At 35.0% G+C, this 26,103-nt stretch overlaps 1 protein-coding gene across 5 annotated transcripts in view; it reads right to left on the minus strand.

Moving 5' to 3' along the window:
* Nucleotides 1-26,103, minus strand: part of Gpbp1 (GC-rich promoter binding protein 1) — a 65,345-nt gene that overhangs the window by 18,069 nt on the left and 21,173 nt on the right. For 3 of the 5 annotated variants that reach the window (XM_071612592.1, XM_071612593.1, XM_027938102.3), the window contains 4 exons: nucleotides 11,144-11,267; nucleotides 10,796-11,019; nucleotides 6,866-6,932; nucleotides 5,739-5,798 (listed from right to left, as the gene is read on the minus strand). In XM_071612592.1, coding sequence (XP_071468693.1) covers nucleotides 5,739-5,798; nucleotides 6,866-6,932; nucleotides 10,796-11,019; nucleotides 11,144-11,267 — 475 coding nt within the window. Of the gene's footprint in view, nucleotides 1-1,064; nucleotides 3,708-5,738; nucleotides 5,799-6,865; nucleotides 6,933-10,795; nucleotides 11,020-11,143; nucleotides 11,268-26,103 lie in introns of those variants that run through there. The other 2 variants (XM_027938103.3, XM_071612594.1) reach the window with 2 other exon arrangements.

A 26,103-nucleotide genomic window follows, 5' to 3' on the forward strand; every position in this document is an offset into this window, starting at 1 on the left:
ATACAATGAAGTAAATGAAAAAATAACAAAGGCATCATAACAGAACAATGAACACTAAAACATACTAAATAATACAAATTTTCCAATGATCGCTTATAGTAAATAGATGATGACCGCATGAATAGAGTATTTTTAAAAGGTTCTTGGCTGGGCACAGTGGCACACAACTACTATTTGGAAAATCAAGGCAAGAGGATCACAAGTTTGAGGCCCACCTGAACAACTTAGCAAGACCCTGACTCAAAATTTAAAACAATAAATGAAAGGAAGTGGAGGGGTGTTGGGGGGGGGGGGGGGGTCAGTGGTAAATCAAACCTGGGTTCAGGCCCAAGTACACCAAATACCACCAAATTAATTTCAAGAAACTTTTTAATTAACAATATGTAAAAAAAACTTAGCTTATAACTTAAAATCTAGATAAAACCCAAGAATCTGAATAATCGCTTAGAAAACAAGAAAAAGTAATATGTTTGCAAGGCCTCATCTCAGAGGAATCCAGATGTTGAAACACGGGGCTGTTCTTTTTGTATGCCAAAATTATCTAAGTTTAAACATGACTGATGAAGATTTCTAGTTCAATGTGGCAAAGTACACAAATATATCTTTCTTCCCTTATAATGGGGAAGGAAGTCAAAACAGTATAAATGGGACTGGGATCATCATCAAGGGAATGATCTCAGCACACATTTCCAAAGGGACATATAAAGGGAAAACTTCAGCTTTAGAATCTGCACCAAAAAATTTAACAGATCAGAAGCAATCCATTCTCCCCTGCAGAATCTCAAAAGATTGAGATTTGGACATGCCAAATATGATAGGGAGCAGAAAAGAAACTTTCCAGATAAATAAAATCAAATAATGCACCAAGAGAAGATCCTATTCCAAGGAATGTGTTTTACACAGAAAGAAAAGGATCCCATGTGGAAGGTTAAAGATACAAGAAACAAAAAATATCATATATATGCAATCAATGATTAAAACCAGGGAGACAGAAGAAATGGAAGGTAAATAAGCAAGCAAATATAATCTTCAAGCCTCAAATCATTTCTGACTAGCAATTTCACCTTTCCTAAAATTGGATTCCTTGGAGCAAGATATATTCTTACTGTTTCTTCATTGAGGTCCTCAGTGCAAGAATGATGGAATACCCTATAAAGAAGAAAGGTGAAGCCTAAGAAATTACTCACAGAAGAGTAGGTGGCAAAGTAAGAGATGAAGAGAGGTACCTGAAGGAAGACAGTGATTGAGATAAGAGAAGCAGAGACAAAACTATTGGGCTTATTAAGCATTCATATAAAAACATCATGGCTCAGGTTAATATGCTTTTTGGAAATGATTTATCCAAATTTCAATACTAGCTCCAACCTTACTAAATGTACAACTTTGCATGTTACTTTATCTTTCAACTATAAATCGGAACAGTTTTTTACAAGAGTTAGAGTTAAATGCAAAATGTTTAACATTTAAATAATGACAAAGAAGCCATATACTTTCTTCAATATAGTTACAATTCAAAGTGTCTTTTCCCACGAATTTTAGGTTAACACTAGAGAGTAAAGAAGAATGAGAAAAAGAGAGACTTGATAAAAATCAATCCATGTTGTAAATTAATTATTCTGAATAACCTAACACCTCATTTAAGATGAAGAAAGTGTTTTGCTTTTAATGTATTTTTCTTTTTTAGTTGTAGTTGAACACAATACCTTTATTTTATTTATTTATTGTTATGTGGTGCTGAGGATCAAACCCAGGGTTATCACACATGCTAAGCAAGCGCTGTACTGCTGAGCCACAAAGCCAGCCCTAAGAAGAAATTGTTCTTAACGGTAGTAACTGCCTAAAGGGATGAAAGAAATTTTCAATTTGCATCACTTATATCTATTGTATGTTTTATTATTTTCTATCTATTCACAGGTTATCTCCACAAACTGCCTTCGAACAAACTTTTGAGGTGTTGAAGCTTTTTTTATTTATATTAATACTGGGTACTGAACCTAAGGACTCTCTACCACTGAGCTACATACCGAGCCCTTTGTTTAAATTTTATTTTGAGAGGAGATCTAGTAAGTGCTCAAGGCCAGCCTTGAACTTGGTTTCTCCTGCCTCATCTCCCAAGCAGTTAAAATTACAGATGTGTGCCATTCAAACCCAGCAGGATTTAAGCTTTTAGATTCAAATATTATCCAATGTCCGTTTTCTCAATTGGCAAACATAATGAACTCAGAGTGCTTAGTCCTTTATTACTGAAAAAATATTAACACCTATAAAAGAATTAGAAAATAAATGACCTTAGTGATTTCTTTCCATAAACTGCATGTTTATTATCTCAATCTCTTGTAAGCAGATATTCAGATAATTTTTTAAGTTAAAAAAAATTGAAAATAAACGTGTCTTGGATTTTCAATCATTTTCCTCTAGCCTCAAAAATAACTGTACTCTGACAATAAATGACTTTTAAGTACCATTTTGTATTGTATGCTCTCCCCATACCTATGAATAGAAGCATTAGTTTTATTCCTTAAATAGGACATCAATAGTAGAAGAAAAGCAATCACATTATTGAGAAAACAAATTAGAATACTGCTACATATAATAAAACATATTATTATCTGGTCACAGATAATTCAAAGCTGACTTCTCAAACTTCTTTCTTTATACTATCTGCACAGCTACCTACTATATACACTAAGTTTCTGATTCAATCACTACATTAAGAACTTCCTTCTTTGGCTAATAATCCGGAAATTTCATTTTTGCCTCTTAATAATCCCAAATAGACTTTCCCTCCAATTGCTGGACTTGAGCAAAATAATTAGCTGACATTTACTAAGCACCTGTGGCCTGAAAAGTTTTTTAAGTAGACAATTTAACACTGCTTTTTCTCATTATTGTAATCATCCTCATCTCACAGAAATTAAATTATATGTCCAAATCCAAATAACCAATAAGTAAAAGATCTAATGTTAGGGCTTTCCCTACCTGATTCCAAACCCCTGTCCTTAGCCACTACATTACTGGTGAAAATGCAAACTAAGATATTACCATGCCAGATATTTAACAATGTTTACCATTCTCAACCAAAATTACTATACTGAATGGTCTGGATAAGAGGCAAGCGTGCACTACCAAGTGAAGTCAGGGTCACTACACGTTGAAGACAGTTACTCTCTAAACACAAAAGGCAATTTTAATCTGTAAACAAATGCAGATAAGCAGTGAAGGGTAATAATATTTGGATTAATTTTTCAAACCAATTTGAAGAAAACTTGGTCATAATACAATCTCCACCTATCAGATTCAGGGGATCTATACCAAGCAATTGAACTCCTAATGTGAATAAAAATTTTAGTATAGAAAAATTATCTACTTAACAATTTTTATTAGCAGACGGAGGGGGGGCAGTACTGGGGCTTGAACCCACAGGCACTATATCACAGAGCTGCATTCCCAGTCATTTTCATTTTGTTTTATTTTGAGAAAGGTTTTCACTCTGGCCTCAAACTTGCAATCCGCCTACTACAGCATCCAAAGTAGCTGGGACTATAAGCACATGCTATAATAGTTGGTCATAAGATTATTTTAAAAGGTATCTTAAAATCTTGATGCTTTGTCAATTTTGCTAGGATTTTTTTTTTTAAATTAATGAATCTGTTTTGGTTCATAGTATTATGAAAGTTTTAATCAAAGGAATTTCACTAATTGTTGTCAATAGCAACCAATACAGTAATTTTTTCTTTAAATGAGGTTCAACAGTATTCACAAATAACAGCTTTAAAGAAATATACCATGAAAATGTAAACATGATAAACAAATGACATTTATAACTCTGATCAAATGAAATGTATGTGAATTAAGTTGTCTACTTGCACCTTTTTTTCCCTTCTCAACCTTTGAACATGTGTTATATTACCCTTTTTCTTCTTCCAATATTATAATTTTAACTGTTTTCATATGAGAAAGACATTAAGGAAAATGGGATAATTTCAATATATAAACAAAATGACCCATCAGCACAATACCAAAGATTATTACCTTTCTTTAGCTCTATTTATCATACTTCCTAAAAACAATCTCACTGTTTTTCATCACTATCCACCTTTTTTAATACAACTACCTCACTCTACATGAATGATTCTGGCTAGTTATTATTGGAATTTAGATTAAAAACAACCAATCCAGATAATATGTTTTGATTTTGAAAGCTAAGCAAAAATAAATAATAACAAGGAACCTTTATACTTGTAAGTAGTATATCAAATAAAAGCAACATTCAGGAAAATTCATCAAATTATCAAGGAACACACATATGAACAGAAGCAAACTATTTTTATTACTAAGTTAATTACTAGTGACTGAAATTTTTCATTATTATCTTAAGCAATAAATATTAAGAAAGCTCTGCCAAAGATATGTTGCTGAATACTGGGTCACTCTGACATAAAAATAGGGAATAGGGCTTATGAAAATTTACAAGTCAAGAGCTACTAATTGAATCTCAAATTGCATACATATAACTAAACACTCATCACTCTTTCTCTTTCTCACTCCCCAAATAATTTAACACAATTATTTTTAAATTCTCAGGAATACACTAAAGAATGTTGAGTTCCTGTTTTAAACTTTTTTTTTTAATAGCTTAGTATTTCAAAACTATTTAAAGGCATAATCGTAAGGCTATGTGAATATTTTGGTCTAGATATACACACAATCATAGTCTGTATCATGACATCCTCAAAATACAGCCCTCAAGCAGGTTGTTTTAATCTTAAATTATTAAAAACATGGAGATAAGATTATTAATAATCATTATTCTTATGTACCAAACAGCTGTGGTCCTGGTTAAGACAAAACACTATGGAAGTCACAAGTATAAGCTGCATGAAGGCATTTCCAATAATCAACTGAGTTCTAAATACAACTAAAATTAATGTGAACTTTATTTTAATGACTTACTTTCCCTCAAGGTGTTTTATTTTAAATTGTGACACTATGTTCAGGATCTACCAATTTTTGCTATATAAAGTCACAGTTTCAAGAATAAATCATTTTTTCTTTTTATACAGATTACATTTTCATTAGTAAATTTTTACTTACCTGGAAGGAGGTAGCACTAGAAAAGTTCTATTGAAGTCTTTCCTAAAATTCTCTCGTCTTCCTCAGGAACATAGCTATTCTAAATGTTGCAATGAGGAAAACAATACTTGGGAACCCAGGGGGAAAGTGAGAGAGGAATAGTGAAGTGCCATACAATGAAAGTTTCATTGTATTCTTATGGGAAGTACTGGGAATTTAACAATTAACCATGCCATAATTAACCGGTTTTCTTTTTTTCTTTTTATAAATGCAGACACATTTCTTAGTTTACCTAAACACAGAGTACACCTTCCATTTAAACATCTCTTCAACTAACACTCAAAAATTCTTAGATCAACACTGAAACAGTAGAACCAAAAAATCTTTATATTAATACATTTTAGTCTCATTATTTTCAAAAGATGTCTTTGCCTTTAAATCATTTCTAAAATTAAATCAACCAAGGATCAGTACCAATAGTATCGACAGGTAGTTTTATATGACAAATGTTCACTGAAATTCTTGACTTTTTAAATTTACTTTCAGTCTAATAAAATCCAAATTATTCCTAATTTCTTAGAAATTCTATTTAACACCTTCCAGGTGGTTCTATATTCTTATGCAATCATCTGTTCCCAGAAAAACTGAATAATAAGGAAACATACCTAAGAGAGGAGCTTGGGAGATTTTTTTGGTTGGGTATGTGTGTGTCTGGGCGTGTAGGCCTGGGGAGAGTGGTAGAAATACTAATTTGCAATACAGAAAAAACAATGCCATTCACATGGTTCTAACAAAAGTGTCTGACCACCCCCACCCCTCACCCTCAAAAAGCCCATAAGTAAAGAGGGAGATAAAAGAAAACAAAATAATTCCCAAGAGTTTCACCCCATAAATACAATTAAGAACAGCACAGGAAGTGGCAAAGTTTAAAATAATGCCTTTATTATTAGGAGGAGTATGCTATCATAAGCCACAATCCTTTTGTTTTATTAAGTTATTAATATTCAATGGAAAAAATACAAAGAACATGTGCACAAGTTTCAAAGTGGATACACCACTTTGGATTTGTTTCAAATGACTAAATTTACTTTTCAGATGTCAAATCTGATTTTTTAAAAAATTTATTATAAAATATTCCATTATTTTAAACTTCACTTGAATTTTTTAAAAGCTGTCTAATTTGTACTATGAGTGCAGTATACTCTTCTGTAAGATGCTATCAAATTAAAAACTCAGCAATTTTAAAGAAAGGGGAAATATTACCAGAAACTCTCATTAATCTTTGAAAATTCAAAAAGGCAAATAATTTCAAAGAGTCTATTTCCATAGACAAATTTATAGAATTATTTTTAACACTATGTCTAATCCATTTTTATAGGTAAAGATTAATTTCATGACAAACTATAATCAATCACAAGTACTTATCTTTCCAGTTAACTAGGTTTTCAACTATGATAAACTAAAAATTTAAACTTTTTTGTTGTTGTTGTTTATAATTATTACACTGTGCTCAAAATTACATCAATTCAACAATTATTTCCAAAACCTCAATCAAACTGAGTATACTTACTGGTGGTAATGTGCAAATCAACTATTTCAAATCAAACTTTCCTTCTACCTCAAATTTCCTCTTTAAAAGTGTTACCTTTTTGTAGCTTAGCATATCAAAAACAGGTATTTAAAAGAAAGTATTATTCTAACTTTTTTACTTAAAAAAAAAGAAAGAAAAGAAAGGGAAACCTAAAAGTATCAACATTTTGTACCCCTCAAAGATAGATCAAAAGGCACTTACCCCATACACCTGCAGCTAATGATTTATTCTGATTTGGTTCTCTCTCATATTCAGGATTTAAAGATGGCTGGAAGAAAATTGAAATTAAAAAAAAAAAATTTTAAGTAATCAAACATTTCCCATTTATAAACAGATTTCCTCATAAAAAACAATTTTATATTAACTCTTTAACTATTAATAATGACCAATTACTGGTAAACCCTACTTTGCAATTGATGTTAACAATTAAAATCCTTGTCTATATTCACTGTTACTTAAAGGGGAAAAGTAACAGTGTCTATGGAACTAGACTCTTATAGTCTTAATTATACTATAAGCATTATCCTTATCCATGGCTATGAGAGGAAGAAAACTGGGGAGAGAGAAGATGTTGGGAGTGTGGCTTGGTGGTAGCGGAGTGTTTGCCTAGCATGGATGAAGGCCCCAAGTTTGAAGCCCAAACACCACTAAATCACTCATATACCACCACCGCCTGTAGTCCAGGAATTCAACACAGCAGCAAACAATACAAGTAGTCATTGCAATCTCAGATTTAATCACTACTCAACATAAAACTGAGGTCACATAAGAGAAAAGTTAGACTACTTCCCAATTCTACTGGCATTTTATCACTGGATTGCTTTAGTGAATACAGTCATTCTCAAAAGGTGCAGATTTTTATTTCAACAAGTGGTGCTCTAGATCATTAACAAGAAAAGAGATGAGCACTGTATGGGCACTCCAAAGCTAATCTATTTGTTTATTCATTTCATACAGTTAGACTGAACCCATGGGCACTTTACCCTGAGTTCCATCCCAGCTCTTTTTCTATTGTGAGGCAGGATTTCCCTAAATTGCTTACAGCCTCGTTACATTGCTGAGGCTAGGCCTTGAACTTGCAAATCTCTTGCCTCAGATTTCGGAGCCACTAGAATTATAGGCGTGCAGAACTATGTCCAGCTCTGATGTTCATCTGGTTAGATAACTATAATCTTAACACTTCCAGTATTGTATTCTTCATATTACCTAGCAACACAGCCTCTCTCGATAAAAGAAAACACTCAATACATATCAAATAAAATTAACCTAAATATAAACATTTTAATCACCCAAAGTAAAACAATTATTAGCACTGAACTGACATTACTGTAAAGCCTCAATAGTATATGTGCATATCAGTATGATTCATTCCTTCACAGATATAAACTAAATACAGTTAATACTTTATTGGTGGATGGATGTGTGTATGTCTTAATTATACTATTAAATATATAATTAGAAATTAGACTGCCTACATTACAAGTCTAGGATTATAATAACTGATAACCACCACCTTGGGAGAGGAGGTGGGGGATAATAACAACAACTATTCTATTAAATGTTTGTTATATGCTGTTCACTATTTTTGATTCATCTGACCATTCATTTAACCCTCACAACACTAACAGAAAGCATTACTTCTCAGTTTGGCTATAAAAATTCAACTTTATGGTGATTATCAAGTGGAAAAAATATACTCAAATGGAAAGGCAAATAGATTCTATATTAAAAGTAATCTTTTATTCTTCTTTTCTCTTATCACTCCTCTGCCCTAGATCCAACCTACCTTGGATCTTTCCTTGCTTAAAGTCTAAACTACTTCCCATTTTTTAGTTGTTGATGGACTTTATTTATTTATTTATTTATTTATACGCAGTGCTGAGAATCAAACCCAGAGCCTCACACATGCTAAGCAAGCGCCCTACCACTGAGGCACAACCCCAGCCCAGGACAGCCCCATTTTTTAAACACTTTTTTTAACAAGTCTTCCTTCTACCACTAAAATACACTCAAGATCTAACAACTGGAATAGTTTTTGTACAAACCTAAAATCCTTTGCACTACCTTATTTCTTTATTCCTTCCAGTCTTTATTTATTAATCATGGGGAGGAGGGGTGATGCTGGAATTTAAACGCAGAGCTAAGCACACTTCTATCAATGAGCTACCACCCTCAACCTTCTCCCACTTAACAAAGCTTATTCTTTTCCCTATCAAGTTCCAGATTAAATGCCAATTTCCTGGAAAAGACTCTCTCAAATTCCCAAAGAGCCCACCTACTTATTTCCTGTCAAAATTCTCTCCAAAATATAAATTACTTTTTCTTTTTATGTTCTAAATGCTACCACTAGAATAGAAACTCAGAGCAGGAACTGCTTGTCTTATTCACATATATATTCTATGTACCAAGAACAGCAACTGTCTCACACAGTCACTCAAAATATATAATGAATAAGAATTAACAGCAAATATATAAAAAAGGTAAAAGTGCAAAATGTCTCTACCTACAGTGGATAAGATTTAAGTTATCAGGAATGAATCATAAGAATAACAAGCAGAAGTGCTCACTATATCATTTTTACTGTGACTTGAGCAGCACACCGTTTAGATGAGCCACACTGTTAGATTTTAAGAATAGGAAAAAAATATGAAAACCCGGCTTTTTGCTAACTTACTTATTATTAGTAGAGTCAACATTCTTAACTGCACCTGGCCTAGAAAAACAATTTGTCTTCCATCCCTTCTTAAAAAAAAGGGGAAGGGGGGTGGGGGGGGGGGTTGGGGATGTGGCTCAGTGGTAGAGCACTTGCCCAGCATGTGTGAGGCACTGGGTTCAAACCTCAGCACCACATAAATAAATAAAATAAAGGTATTTTGTCCATCTACAACTGAACAATGTATTTTAAAAAAAAAAAAAAAACCCAACTAACTTTGAATTGGGAAGGAAATAGGTGTAAAACATGAAAGCACTATCCTTGGATTAGTTTAAGAGTCATATTTAAATAATCAAGTGTTATTTAAAAGGCAAATTCTAGGCCTGGAGATGTAGCTCAATGGTAGATTGCTTGCCTAGTAATGGCAAGGTCCTAAGTCTGATCTCCAGCACTGCAAAAAATTTTTTTAGATATTTGTTAAAAATAAATAGATAAACCGGGTGTGATGGCTCTTGCCTGTAATCCAATGATTCAGGAGGATCAGGAAAGAGCATTGCAAATTTGAAACTAGCCTCAGCAATTTGGGGAGGCCCTGAACAACTTTGTGAGACCCTGTATCAAAAAATAAAAAGAGCTCGGGGTGTGGCTCAGTGGTTAAGCAAGCGGCCCTGGGTTCAATGCTCAATACCAAAAACAAAAAAGATAAAAATAAAAAAATAAAGACAACAATCTAAATAAATGTATTGCAGAGCCAGTCATGGTAGTTCCATTTTTTTTTTTTTTTTTGGGGGGGGGGGGCTGGGGATTGAACTCAGGGGCACTCAACCACTGATACACATCTCCAGCCCTATTTTATTTAGAGACAGGGTCTCACTGAGTAGCTTAACACCCCACTTTTTGGTTGAGGCTGGCTTTGAACTTGCGATCCTGCCTTGGCCATTTCAGCTGCTCAGATTACAGGAGTGTGCCACCGCACCTGGCTTTTGGTAGCTCTTGGTAGCCCCAGCAGAAGGATCACTTGAGCCCACTTGTTGGAGACAAGCAGAACTAGTTCTCGATCAATAAATAAAAAGTACTGATCACATTCTGTTTCCAAAAGGTTGATAGCTTCTTAAACATAATTTTACATTATGGTTATTAAAATTAAACATAATTTTACATTATACTAGCAAAGAAGCCAGCTACTATTCTAAGGGAAACTGTTCAACTTTCTATAAGTAATAAAAGTTGACATGAATATACTAAATGTTTTCAAAACCACACTGAAGGAGAGGGCAAGAATTGGTTGGGAACAGAGGGGAATATAGTGAGCAAAAAAAAATATTTGCAAAATGTATGGCTTACAAAATAACTGGACAAATGCTTATCAAGTGTGATCCTTACAGAAAATGACTTGTACTAATAAAACCTAAGCATGTCTTGGTGCTACAAAGACAATTGCAGAAACATCCTTTGTATTAAAATAACAAGAAACTTACAAAATCCTCAGCCTCAAACTGTTTGCGTTCTCTTTTATCTTCTTTCCTTCCGGTTTCATTGTCAGGTATGTTGTTTTCATGTAGACCTTGGCTTTTTCCAGAATGGAAAATACTGCTACGAGAACGGGAATTTCCACCATGGTATCCTCCTCGATGATTTATGTTTTCAGTACCATTTCTGCCATGCGTACGCCATCCATTTTTTTCTTTCCTTCCAAAATTACCTTCATTTGATAACAGTAAATTAATATAAATTCAAAGATAGTTATGCATAAAGATTGATAGCAATCAAAGCATCCTTTAAAAACTATGGAAATTATCCATAAATCTTTTCTCAGCAAATTTTACCTCCATTAGAACGTCCAATACCAGAATCAAAGCCATCTGAAGAATTGTGTCTTCGACGATTCACATCATAACGATTTTCCGTCCATGAAAAATTTTCAGAATGCTTCTCAAAATTCAATGATGACTAAAACAAATTATAAACACGTAGATAAATATGCTTATAAGGCCTAAATATAATTTTAGAAATTAGTAACGCTCCAACTTATTTCCAAGAACTTCAAATGTTTAACTCAAAGTTTCCTACTATAACAGAGAAGAACTGTCAGCTGAAATTTTAAGTTCCCGAGATTTATTTGTAGGCTCTTTATACAAAATAAAAATGTAAAAAGAAAAGAATTTTGAAATTTTGAAACAAAATATGAAAAGGATAAAATGTCCAATAACTAGTCCAAAAAATTAGCAACACAGATAACTCCATTAATTATAATGGTTGTTATTTAGTACCAATATTATCCCAATTATCTACAAATCAGATAAAATCACAATTACAATTCCCAATAATTTATTAAAGTTTGACCTTCACAAATGAACCTGTAATCCCAGCAGCTCTCAAGATTAAAGCAGGAGGATCACAGGTTCAAAACCAACCTCAGCAACTTAGCGAGCCCTAAGCAACTTAGGAAGACCCTGTCTCAAAATTAAAAAAAAAAAACAAAATAAAAAGGGCTGGGGATCTGGCTGAGCAGTTAAATGCCCCTGGATTCAATCCTTGGTACAGGTAAGGGTGAAAAAAAAAGAATTCCCCAAAACAATTTTTTCTTAAAAAGTCTGAAACAGCACTGTTTAGCAAAGAACATAAAGAATACTTTCATATTCCTGGGGAAGGTCTTCTTAGGTGAGATCTAAAATGCAGAAACTATAATAAACATGACTCGAAAAACCTGATACAGTATACAACAAATAAAGCTTATGTACATATTGAGAAAAAAATTTTCTCAACACAAAATTTTGAAACAAAATATACATGACCTGTATAAGTCAAACAAATAAGGACAACCAAAAAGAAAAAAAAAAATGAATACAAAAAGCAATTCTCAAAGAAATGAAGGGAGGTAAAATCAAATGAAAACCCTAGTTTCTTTAGCAATAAAGAAAACACAGATTGGAAACAAAGTGAAAAAAGAAAATGAAATTGGAACAAGGTAGTATTTTCCTGTCCATCAAACAGGCTTAAATGAAAAAGACAAAATCTAATGATATAATCTGCTGCTGGTGTAAGTATAAAGAGGTAAGGCTTGTCTAACGAAACCGAGAGGAATTACCCAGCTGCCCAAACACCTTAAGTGAAGTAGTCAAACCAGTATCTTTTGAAATTTTCATAAAGTTAGGAAGTAACTGATTGGCCAATTAAATTTACTTGAATGTCAATCAGGTAATGGCAAGGATGTTGGTGAAAAATAAAAAGAGCTTTCAAGTTGCCCTTCTCTTTCTTCTCCATTCTTTTCTTTTCCTATACCTACTTCTGAATTAACTCCATAAAAAAATCTGGATTGAGTACCTGAAGTTTTGAATTACAAAAGACTTCTCTCTTAGTATCTTATTTACAGACAATGCTTGAAAACCATGTCCTACTCTAAACTGGAAAATCCTAATTTAGAAATATTTACTGAATTATAAATGTACTACTTCTTTTTTCTTTCTTTCTGAGAGGTTCTCATGAAATTGCCCAGGCTAGCCTCGTACTAACAACGCTTTAAGTCTTCAGCAAATTAGTGTGGAAAATCTACATGGTCACAATTCTACCAAATGTACAGTCTTCCAATACCATCATCATCTAATTTCAACTTAGTAGGTTCACCAATATGGAAGAATACACATATTTATGTGGAAATATTACAAAGCTAAAAAGTTAACAGTAAAATTCCAGGTCCTAGACATTACTCCACATAACTCAACCTTGCTGTTTCTCAGCCTTAGATACACTAGTAAACAACCAGTGAATTTCAGCTATTATAAAAGCTAAGGTGATGTAAATAATAATATCTGTTTTTGTGAGGAAGAATAATAATCATCAAAAGAGACCTCCAAATGCTAGAACCTTTCAGGCCCAACATGAGTAGTATACTCAAACTTTCGCCTATATTTCCATAATCAAGATTATCTTCATCATCCTCTTATCAAGCTCTAACCCAGGATCAACCATATAACTTATTTTCTTTATTCTGTTTTCTCATTTACTGACCAGCTGGAATAGCATAAATTCTTTTATTTTTGTTAAATCATCTAGCATAGTAGTTACATCTCTTAAAGCTGTGGCCAAATGTTACTCTTTTTAACCCTTTCACCACAAACTAGATTAAATAAAAGAAGTCCTAATAGTACCTCTCAACAGCTTATTACTTTACACATTCTCCCAATTCAGTTTCACATACTTTGATATCCATCACTGAAATCTGCTCTCAAGTACAAAATTTCAACTTCCCATCAGCTCCTTCTGCTCAGGTTGAAAACTCTGAAAGGATTGGGTACTCTTGTGTTCTCTCCCCATGCCAAATCATGATCTCTGAATATAGTAAGCTATTTTGCATTACCAAATGAGACAGATCCCTCCATCCATAGAAAACATACTCTGACCATTAAATGAGAGAAAAAACAGGGAGGGAGACTGACTTATTCTGTCCACCAATAACAAAATTTTAAATGATGCTGAAGATGAAATAGTTTTATTAATTTCCTACTAGGACTGCACTCAGTCCACCAGAAAAATGATCCGATAATTCCACTTTGCTACTGTTTATTTGTATTAAGCTTAATGGGACTTAACTACTGAAAGCTGACATAAATTTAAAATTACACAGTAAAGACAACCATTGTTTAAGGTGGGTTGTCTGCAATGAAAGGAAGTTTCATTGGTTACATCAAATATTTTAAAACAAATTGTTACTCTCCAAATAATGGCTTTCGCAGTTATTTTATCCCAACAATACTGTCAACAGGAAGAAGCAAAGGTATACCTTACTTGTTTTCTAGGGAGGACAGCAGTAAAAAGCCATTGCTATTTTCACATCTTCCACTGCTGTCACCTTATTTCTCCCATTACATTTCCAGGAGTCTCTCATTTGCACTCACTATGCCACAACTGCAATTTGAAAAATGCATGAGTCCCTAACCAATCCAATCCATTTATGCAGCCTTTCTTGTCTTTTATGCTAAATTGTGAACTCTTTTTTATTTATTTATTTATTTAGTACCAGGGATTGAACCCATATCCTCACACATTCAAGGCAAACACTTTACCACTGAGTTACATCCACAGACCGTTTTTGAGACGGGGTTGCCAAATTGCTTTAGGACCTTGCTAAACTGCTGAGCCTGTCCTTCAATATGCAATCCTCCCATGGCCTCAACCTCCCTGGTGGCTGGTATTATAGGTATGTGCCACCATGTGTTCCTCTTTTAATGTTTAACCAATCTGTCCTTTCTGTGATGTTAAATGTTGACCAAGGATCTTTCCTTTTTTCCTTTTTTTTTTTTTAAATAGTGTTTTAGTTGTAGAGGGACACAAAATATCTTTGTTTATCAATTTATTTTTTATGTGGTGCTGAGGATCAAACCAGTGCCTCACACATGCTAGGCAAGCACTCTGCCACTGAGCTACAGCCCCAGCCCCGGGTCTTTCATTGTATAATCTTCTCGGATGCATTTGTCTACTTCCAACATTGAAGTACATCCTGAATAATCCAAATCCTCTCTCTAGTCCAGATCTTTCTCCTGAACTCTGTTGATTTCAGATTGATGTCTCCTGAACATCTCAAATTTAAGCATATTCAAAACTTCTGCATCAATTTCATATGTTTCTATGTCTTAGTAAATATTACCATCATCTGAGTCACCTAAGCCTATACGGGGGGGGGGGGGGGGGGGGGGGACGGACGGGGACAATTTTATCAGTCATACAGGCAAAACATTTACAGATGAACAAAACCCAAGATAATTAGTAACTAGCCGACCTACCTTTTGGGCTACAAGAAAATGAAACCAAAATAAAATTCAAATACGAAGTAAGGAATAAGTATAACAGTAAAAGTGTTATGGGAGTAAGACCCTGTATGTGTAATCTCACATTCTCATTCCTAGCCTCCCTCCCTCCCTCCCTCTCTGCTCCCCCCGCCCCATCTTTCTCTCTCTGGAAAATGGTACAGCTACTTTACATATCAGTTTGGTAACTTTTAAAACACTTAAACCATTAAACATAAAGTCACTGTTTTTTGTTTGTTTGTTTAATGGGGCTAGGGATTGAACTCAGGACAAATCAGTAGAAATGCTAGACAAACACTCCACCAAATGAGCTACCTTCCCAGCCCTTTTACAGAGAATGGGGGCTAAATAACCCAGGCTGGCTATGAATTTGTAATCCTACTGTCTCTGGGTAGCCGGGATTACAGGAGTGGACTACCATGCTGGGCATATATATTTATACACTATTCTAACCAGCCATTCTACTTCCAGGTAACTACATAAACTCATACTAATATTCTAAAGAGCATTATTCATAATAGCAAGAAACTGCAATAAACTTCAATGTCAATCAATTTGTGAATGGGTAAAGAAACTATGGTATAACTATATCATTTTTAAAAAGTACTGATACATGATACACTATAATAAAGTTTTTTTTAAAATCATGATGAGTGAACCCTTTTTTAAATTTTTTTTTATTGTGACACAGAGTCTTGCTAAAGTTGCTTACTTAGGGCCTCAAGAAGTTTTATTTAATGCTGGCTTTGAAGTTGGGATCCTCCTGTATCAAGCCTCCCAAATTACTGGGATTATAGGTGTGGGCCACCACACCCAGCTCTATGATTCCATTCTGTGAAATTTTCAGAAAAGACACATCAGTAGAAAGAGCAGATTCATAGTTGCCTGGTTTGCCAGAAACAAGTAGGAAATGATTGCAAACAGGTATTGTAATAGACAGAAACTAAAATAAACCCTCTAGCTTTATTTTGACTTTAAAAAAGCCAAATTACTGATTTTGGAGGTCACAAAGCTGAGCAATCTGTCTCCCACTAACTTTGCTGTGGTTAACACCTCTGCTGTGTGAGTTACAATGAGTAAAGATTGCCTACATTACTTTTCAAGGACTTGGCCACTTTTGTTGAAAGCACCGACTCTTCACTTGAGCCAATGGGTAATTAAAACAGCGTAAAAATTATTGGCACTTATGCCTTCTTATTCTATCAGTCTTCTTAACCTCTGAGCCAGATTTCTGCTCAACTCCACAGGCAGACATGTTAGTAATCATTTAAGGAATGTTTGTCCAAAACCTGAAGTACAAACTGATGCACTGAAACTTCTCTAATTTCCTTTCTCCTCCTCCTCAGATTGATGACAAGATTAAGGTTAACTAAAATATTTTCCAATTATCACACAAATCCCAGGACCCCACACGTACATGCAGCTGCCAGGTTTCACAACACCTCCTTTCAGATTGCCAGAGTGATGCCTTAAAGTCTCCAATCATCAATCCATTCTTTACCTTAGTCCCCCTTCTTAAGTCCTCTTTATCAAAGGATAAAAAAGTGCTTGAGAGCTGGGGTTGTAGCTCAGTGGTAGAGAGCTTGCCTAGCATCTGACACAATGGGTTCGATCCTCAGCACCACATAAATATAAATATATAAAATAAAGGTATTGTGTCCATCTACAACTAAAAAATATTAAAAAAGAAAAAGTACTTGAAACTAATGCTGAATTAAGATGGTCTTTATTGTAAATAGCCTGCCATCTTTTGGATTGCTGACTTTCCAAAATCATTTTCCTTGCCCCAACAATTTGTCTCAGAGTCAAGGGACCTTTTGGAACAGCAATAAACAAACTTGGGTTTTGATAAAGTATAGAGGAACTGTGTATGGTGGTTACATGTTTTAAATTTTGGAAATTTTTAGATTTTGGCTGGATGCAGTGTTGCATGCCTGTAATCCCAGAAACTCAGGAGGTTGAAACAGGATCACAAGTTCAAGGCCAGTCTCAGCAACTCAGTGAGACCCTATTTCAAAATTAAAAAAAAAAAAAGGCTGGGTTTGTGACTCAGTGGTTAAGCCACTCTGGGTTCAATCTCTGGTACCCAAGGGGGGGGGGGGGAACCATACATTATGGGGCTGGGGATGCTCAGTGGTAGAGATTTTAGCATGAAAGGGGTCCTGAGTTCAATCAATCCCCAGCACCACACAAAAAAAAATATAAAATTAGATTGTGATTATGGCTGCACTGTGGTATTTATTTACCATAAATCAAATTTAACATAGTAATTAATTAATTTTAACTGATTTTTTTTAAATGCAAAGTCAAGGTTACAGGACTACTTTAAAAACTCAAAGAGTAAAATGGAAGTTGACTTTCATAACAGCAACCAAATAACCCCAAGAAGCAAGAGACCAGGGATGTACAGAAATAAAATTTAAAAAACAAAGAACCACTTTAGAACCCTGGCAAATGTCATGAAAATGTGAATCCTCCCACTACCCAGAAAGCTTGATATCACAGATACCAATTTCTCCCCTAAATTTGATTACAAACTCATTGTGATCCTAACCAACACACCAATAAGTTATCATCCTCTGAAGAGCCAAATGAATTAGTTTATCTATAAATACAAACATGAAAGGGTCATAGAAAAAATACTGAAAATTTAGATTTCAAGCCATAATGAATATTAAAATGAATCATATGAACACCATAATTAAGGGCTTGGTTCTGATACAGGAACATATCATTAAACAATAGTATTTCTAACAATAGATCCAAATAAAGCAAGGAAAAGAGTATTTGTTGATTCCTCACTTAAAACTCCTGAAAATCTTACAGGTTTTAAAAATGTAATATGATGCAATACCCTACAATCAAATATGTACAATACCTTTTGACAGTAAACATGAATATGCATACCTATTAGAATTTCATAAAGGGGAAGGGACAATGTGCAGCCTCAGATTTTAAAGCAAAAGTAATTTATGAAAAGTTTCCTTTTTCAGATTTCTGGATTTTGGAACTATAGAGAAGGGTGAAGAAAAACTTAGAGGACTAAACAGCATTGATATTCTAAAGCATTATAGAGAAAAGGTTCCATAATCAATGCTGTGTTCAAAGTCTTCATAACACCAGGAACTAACTACAGTTTTCCCAAAGTAACTAAATTTCTCTAATATTTCATTTCTTCTGTTTATATACATCAAAATACCCTCCTTGCTCTTATGAAGTGTTAAGTATTTAATGAGACAATGATGTGACCAAACAGGGCAGTGCCCAATATATAAAGTAGTACCTCATTATATACTACCATTAGTTACCACCATTTTTTGTTGTTGTTGTTGTTGTTACTGGGATTGAACCCACAGGTGCTTACCACAGAACTTATATACCCAGCCCTTTTTATTTTTTTATTTTGAGACAGTCTCCCTAAAATGCTGAGGCTGGCCTCAAACTTGCAATCCTCCTCCCTCAGTCTCCTGAGTCACAGGGATTACAGGCATACACCACCATGCCAGACATAAATTTTGTGATCATCTGGGAGTCAGTTAAGAATAATGATACTATCTAGCTGGGTGCAGTGGCATTCGCCCATAATCCCAGTGATTGGGGCGGTTGAGGCAAGTTTGAGGCCAGCTTCAACAACTTAGTGAGGCTCTAAGCAAACCAGAGAGACCCTGTCTCAAATAAAAAATAAAAAGGGGCTGCAGATGTAGCTCAGTAGTAAAGCATCCCTGAGTTAAATCCCCAGTAGCAACAATAACAACAACAAAAGTCCAGATAAAGTTAAAACTTCAATTTAGGAATAAAATCTTAAAAATTCTAGAAGAGTTGGTAAATTATTTTGTATAATCTTGAAAAAAGTAAGGCCTCAAATTTCACCTAAGAAAAAACTATGCTACATAAAAATATTTGCATACAGAGTTTAAAGCTGGAAAACAAATGTTATAAACTGAAATTTATGTTACAAAAGCCTGAAAAATAATAAACTTAGGAAGTCAAATAGACATGTAGCATTCACAAGGCCCTGGGGAGGGGAGGACAGGAAAGGTTAAGATTATATACCATGTCCAAAAGATGGTTGGGTTGTTGATCACTCTCCTCTGAGATACAGGAGGAAGACAACTGTTCCAGCCCAAGGGCAATATGGCTTCAGATGTTAGGTCAAGAGGTCCCCAAAGTTGCAAATAAACATAGTAGGCAGTGAGGACAGTTTTGGAAAGACTAAGAACATCAAAAATAAATTTGTTATGGCCCAGGCGCACAGCGATATATGCCTGTGATCCCAGAAGCTGGGTAGATTAAAACAATAAGTTCAAGGCCAACCTCAACAACTTAAGGAAGTCCTAAGCAACCTAGTGCATTGGGCACAGCTCAGTGGTAAACTGCACCTGGGTTAATCCCCAGTACCACCTCCCTGCCAAGAAGCAAATTTGTTGAGCCTGAGCTCTGCTGTGGCCGGCTGGAAACTATAGTGCCTTGATTCCTACCATGGAGCATTCTCTGTGTAGTTATCATACAAAAAAAATTTGATCCTGTCTTGAGGTTCCTTGAGACAAAGCTCCTAAAACCCTTGGAATTTCCTGAATGGTCTAATCAAGGTTCAGACTACAGGCTTGGAACTTGAACTCTATAAGGAAATTATAAAATTACATAGACATTTTAAAATTCAAATTATATCCTGACCGGCTACAGACATAATGGTTTCTTTCTTCCCCCAAAGCCTCCCCCTCTCACCTGAGGGGAGAGGGGTTGGAGAGTTAATCATCAAAAGCCAACTATTTGACCAATTTTGCTTTTAACAGGAAACCTCCCTAAAAACCCCCTAAATTGGGATCAAAGAGTTTCTGACTGTTGCACACATTCACAAGACAGGAGGGTAATGTAACCCCAACTCCACATGACAGGACCTCTATTTTCAGTACCATACTAGACTTTATCCTATGAATTTCCTCATCTGGCTGTTCATTTGCACCCTTATTATAATAAACTGGTAAACACATTTCACTAAGTTTTGTGAGCTGTTCAAGAAAAACTATCGAATCAACAGTAGTATGGAAACCCCTGACTTTGTAGCTAAATCCGACAGAAGTATGGGTATCATAAGGAGCCACTATTGATGTCTCAATTAAGGTAAGTTCTATAGTACTAACCCTTTAAACTTAAGGAGTCTAATGATACTCTGGGTAGCATCAGAATTGAATTTGAGTTTTGTTTTATTAAGTTGTAGATGAACACAACACCTTTATTTATTTTTATGTGATGCTGAGGATCAAACTCAGCACCTCACAAGTGCTAGGCAGGCACACTACCACTGAGCTACAATCCCAGCCCCTGATTTGAGTCTTTAAAACACCCAATTGGTATCAAAATTAGTTCACGTCCAAAGAAGGAGAAAAAACTCACACCTTCTGCTCCCTTTCTACTTTAGCCCCACCTGCTTTGACAAGTAAGTTCAGTAAAAGAACTCAAAATGAAAGAGAGAAACTAAACATTCACAGCTCTGTTAGACACAAGTACCCAACTCTCTTCTAAAAACTTCCATAGGAGAAGACAGAGCTAAGCACAGGGGTAGCTAAAATTACTGATCACGTAGGCAAAAGCCATGGCAGTGTAGAAAATAGGGAATTAGGAAAGGCCCAAATCTAGGTTGTTAGCTGGAGCCAGAGAAGAAAAGGCAATCATAATCTTTAGTTGAGGAGTCAGAAATGGAACAAAAAGATTCCTAGCCACCCATGTAATTCCCTAGAGGCTAGTCTACTTAAAATGAACAAATAGGGCCAATATTACACATATCCAATGGACACTCTATATTGCCTACCATCCAATGGCATATCCAGTATTGTCAAGCATTGGAACAACCTTCTCAAAATTCAACTCAAAGTTTAAAACTCATCTTCCTTCACCTCTTCACACAACTTAACAGTTTAGTCAGTGAAGGCAGCATAACCAAGGGATTTTATCTTCACAACCACTTCCTAGGTACAATCAGCATAACAAGAAAAGGGAATTATAAAATTACATAGACATTTTATAATTCAAGTTATATCCTGACTGTCTACAGACATAATGGTTTCTTTCTTCCCCCTAACATCATAAGAGTTCAGCTCATTCCAATGGGTGATAGCTTGGCCAGAGTAAAATTTGAGAAATTCAAATTTATTCTGTTCAGCCACAAGATTCTCTTGAATTGACATGGTCCTAAATCATGAAGACACTGATCATCTGATTAAGCATACTGAGCACCAAATTCCCATGTAATAGTGTCCAATGTGAATCAAGGGAGAAGACATAATGGATCAATGTGAATTAGGCCAAAATAACCCTCCCAATCCCACTTATTTCAGAAAAAAAGTCTAGGTGTGAGATGATTTTTTTCTAAAGCAAAGTCACAGCTATTGGAATGGAATATTAAAAAAAAAAAAAAAATCATAGCCGTAAAAGGAGAGCAATAGCCCCAATACCCAGAGAGAAAGTGCCTTACCCCCAAAATTGAAGAGAAAGGTGAACCATCCCATAGAACACACACCATAATTTGAGACACACAAGAGCTGGGGATGACACTGACACAATGCTGGATTCATCACCCCTATCCACATGTTTTCAATTCAGAAAAATTCATGTAGGCCTGATGACATCAAAAGCAGCTCCTAACTCTGCATTTAAACACTAGAACAGCATAACCCTGTTTCTGGTTGATAAAACTTCATATGCTTCTCCAAACACCCAAGCAATCTTAGGCTGTAGCATATACGACAAAAAGTAGGGCTGCAACTGCTTTGTGACACTGTGATTCTTAACCAAAATAATAAAATATTAATCTAAATTATGTTTAACAATAAAACCCTAACTGGAGTGACTTAGGTCGTGTCCCTTTGAGTGCTAAGTTTCTATGTAGGGGAGAATGAGCTATTAATATCTGTCTCTGACAAATATGGGATGTTTTTTGACCCAACTATTGGCTCTATACTTCTACGTAACACCACCAAAAACCAAGTCAATTTAAACTCTCCTGAAGTGGTTCTAATGGCTAATATAGTGACCAGCCCCTGTAGTGGCTGTCTGGAAAATGTCATACTGTCTCCACTGCCAAAGACTTTTTCACAGTTGCCTGGATCCCAGTCTCCCCTTGTTGTTTGGGTTTATTGACAGTAGCCTTAATTAAATGCTGTGCAACAAAATCAAATGGATTTGGTTTTAGTATCTGTCAATTAATCAGAGTGGCTGACAAGAGTGGAACATCATGTGAAAATTTAAAATAGGCCAAGAACATGTAGGGCTGACAAGTAGATTGCTGGGATAGGCAATCTATCATGAGATCTGAACATCCCTATACATTCTTCTTTGTACACCAAAAATGCAAATCCGTGACCACTCTTGTGTGGGTCACTTCTTAGGGCTATGTTTGCAGCAAGCAACACTGAAGGATAAGTATATTCTCCTCTGGAACAAAGAGACCAGGCTGACTATAAATGTAATTACCGGATTCCCTAAACTCAGTGCAAAGGCAGTCTCCAGTGAGGCCCCTTCTTGTTAACTCCCAAGGATCTCAGGAGACATGAAGAACCAGTGCCTACATCATGCATTTTTACTGCTTGCTACATCTTCAGTAATAAACTTGTCTATGCCCAAAGCATCTCTTGTCTTCCACCAGCATCCCTGAAATAGTAACAGCCTAGCTTGTGTGTGTGTGTGTATGGGGGAGGGAGGGATCCAGACCTTTCAAAGACTCTTCACAAACAGTAAACTCTAAGTGAATGGAAAGATAAAATATTATCATCCACATCAAAAGCCAACACAGACTATTACAAACTATGAATTAATCAAGGTTGCTAGATATGAGACTAACATAAGATAGAATATATCTACTAGAAAGTTTTTAAAACATTTAAAATAGCAACAATGATGAACATGGTGGCATACACGTTTGTAATCCTAGGGACTTGGGAGGCTAAAGTAGGAGGATCACAAGTTCAAGGCCAGCCTCAGCAATTTAGCAAGGCCCGAAGCAGCTCAGCAAGACCCTGTATCAAAAGTAAAAATTTAAAAAAAAAAAAGGGGGGGGGGGTGTGCTGGGTATGTGGCTCAGTGGTTAAACATCAATCCCCAACACCAAAAACTAAAATAGTAGCAAGTCCTATAAAGTCATAAATTCTACTCAAATATATGCAAAACAAAAAAATTGTAATTTTAAAGACATTAAAGATGATATGTACCCAAGTATATATAGCCTTTGTGCATATTCCTGAAGAGTAGTGAAAGTAACTCAAAAGAAAAACTACAAAGGCTATAAACAGGCAATCACAGAAATTTTGTAACAGAAATTAGCAAAATGTTACTTCTAATAATCTGACAAAATTTGGCAAGAACATAAGGAAAACAGTTATATATAGCATAGGTGTATAAATTAATTCATCACATGGGAAAAAAATCTGGCAATGTCGAATTAAGTCCCAGCAATTTCACTTCTATTACTTAGAGTTTTTTTTTTTTTTAATTTTTTTAAATATCTATTTTTTAGTTTTAGGTGAACACAATATCTTTATTTTGTTTCTATGTGGTGCTGAGAATCGAACCCAGTGCCTCACACATGCTAGGCAAGCACGCTACCACTTGAGCCAATCCCCAGCCCCTACTTAGAGCTTTACTATTCAAAATATGGTCTATACACAGGCAGAAATCAGCATCACATTGGTAGTTTATTAAGATCTAGGCACTACCAGAGACCTACACAGGCAGAAATCAGCATCACATTGGTAGTTTATTAAGATCTAGGCACTACCAGAGACCTAATTAATCAAAATCTGCATTTTAACAAAATTTCCATGGAGAGAGGATGCGGGGGAAAAAAGTACACTCATACACTGCTGGTGGAACTGCAAATTGGTGCAGCCAATTTGGAAAGCAGTATGGAGATTCCTTGGAAAACTGGGAATGGAACCACCATTGACCCAGCTATTCCTCTTCTCGGATTATACCTAAAGGACCTAAAAAGAGCATATTATAGGGACACAAACCACATCAATGTTTATAGCAGCACAATTCACAATAGCTAAACTGAGGACCCAACCTAGATGTCCTTCAGTGGATGAATGGATAAAAAAAAAATGTGGCATTTATACACAATGGAATATTACTCAGCAATATAAAAAAATAAGATCATAGCATCTGCAGGGAAATGGATGGCATTAGAGCAGATTATGCTAAGTGAAGTTAGCCAATCCCAAAAAACAAATGCCGAATGTCTTCTCTGATATAAGGCATATAAGGCGGGTGACTCAAAATGAGGTTGGGAGGGAGAGCAAGGGAGGAAGATTACCTCTAGATAGGGAATAGGGGTGGGAGGGAAAGGCAGGGAGAAGGGGAATAGCATGGATGTTGAAAGGAGACTCTCATCATTATACAAAATACATGTATAAAGATGTGAATTTGGTGTCAACATACCTTATATATAATCGGAGATGATAAATTATTGTATAATGGTGTATTAAGAATTATAATTAAAATAAATAAATAAATAATTTTTAAAAATTCCAGGTTATTTTCACATCCATTAAAGTTTTTTGTGTTTTGTTTTTGTTTTTTCTTCACATCCATTAAAGTCTAGGAATCAGGCATGAAAGAATTTTTTTGTACTTTTATTTCAAGAATATTCAATGCAATACTCTCTCTATAGTAGACAAAAGTTATAAATAATTTAAACTTGAATGGAGAAAGAAAGACACAAAATAGAATACTACACAAAGTCTGAAAAAATTAACACTAAATCTCCAGGTATTAACATGGTAACAATGGTCAAAGATATAACCAGTATAAAAACAAAACAAAAAATCCTTTATGTAAGTTTTTAAACTATAAACAATACTATTTATTGATATTCAACACATAGCAATAAAAATGTGCACTGAGAATATCACTGGGGAAAAAACTAAAGCTGGAAAAAGTACTATGAAGAAGTAAACACTAGCAGGGCATGGTGGTGCCTATAATCCCAGCAGCTCAGGAGGCTGACACATGAGGATTATAAATTCAAAGCCAGTCTCAGCAAATTCGAGGTGCTAAGCAACTCAGTGAGACCCTGTCTCTAAATAAAATATAAAATAGGGGTGGGGATGTGGCTCAGTGGCCCAAGTACCCCCAGGTTCAACACCAAGTACCAAAAAGAAAGAAAGAAAAATATCTGCAACATAAATGGCAAATGAGTCCCTTAATATAAAAAGTTATTACAAATCATCAAGAAACAGTTCCACACATATAAATATTGATCATAATTAAACAAAGCAGATCAAAACAAAGTAGTACCATGTTTCATGTACTGTGTGTGGAGGGAAACAGCAAAAAAATATTCAAGTATATGCATAAAACATCATGGCACTTCACTTTTGAAAATGAGTCTACTTCCTAATAAGAAAGTTATTAAGCTGATGCATTTTGGGACTGAGGGATGTGGCTTACTGGCAGAATGATGCCTACCATGTACCAAGCTCTGGGCACATATAGGCACCTATTCCGGCCCTAATACTTTCAGGCAAGTTACTTAGATGCTCTCAACCTCAGTTGCCTTGTTTGTAAATGGGGTGATAAGCAACTGCCTACCACTTATGATTTCTGTTACCTTCATATAAACTATTTTTCACAGTGACTGGCATGCAGTAATATTTAAAGAAATATTATTATAAGGGGCAAGGAAGAGATCATCTTCATCCACTCTCTTACACTATTGTATTCTAGATTTTTTAAAAATAGTTTAAAATTTTAAACTATTTATTGTAATACTACTTATGGATATTCAACACATAGCAATAAAAACGTGCACTGAGAATATCACTGGGGAAAAAAACTAAAGCTGGAAAAAGTACTATGAAGAAGTAAACACTAGCAGGGCATGGTTTATTTTACAATTTTCTCTGATGACTAGAATTTTTTAAAATCTACATAGTAAACTTTTCTACCTAAGGTTTCAATGAACTCAAAAGTTTCAATGGATCAACTAT

This window comes from Marmota flaviventris, chromosome 5 (assembly GCF_047511675.1).
Source record: "Marmota flaviventris isolate mMarFla1 chromosome 5, mMarFla1.hap1, whole genome shotgun sequence".
Taxonomy (NCBI): Eukaryota; Metazoa; Chordata; class Mammalia; order Rodentia; family Sciuridae; genus Marmota; species Marmota flaviventris.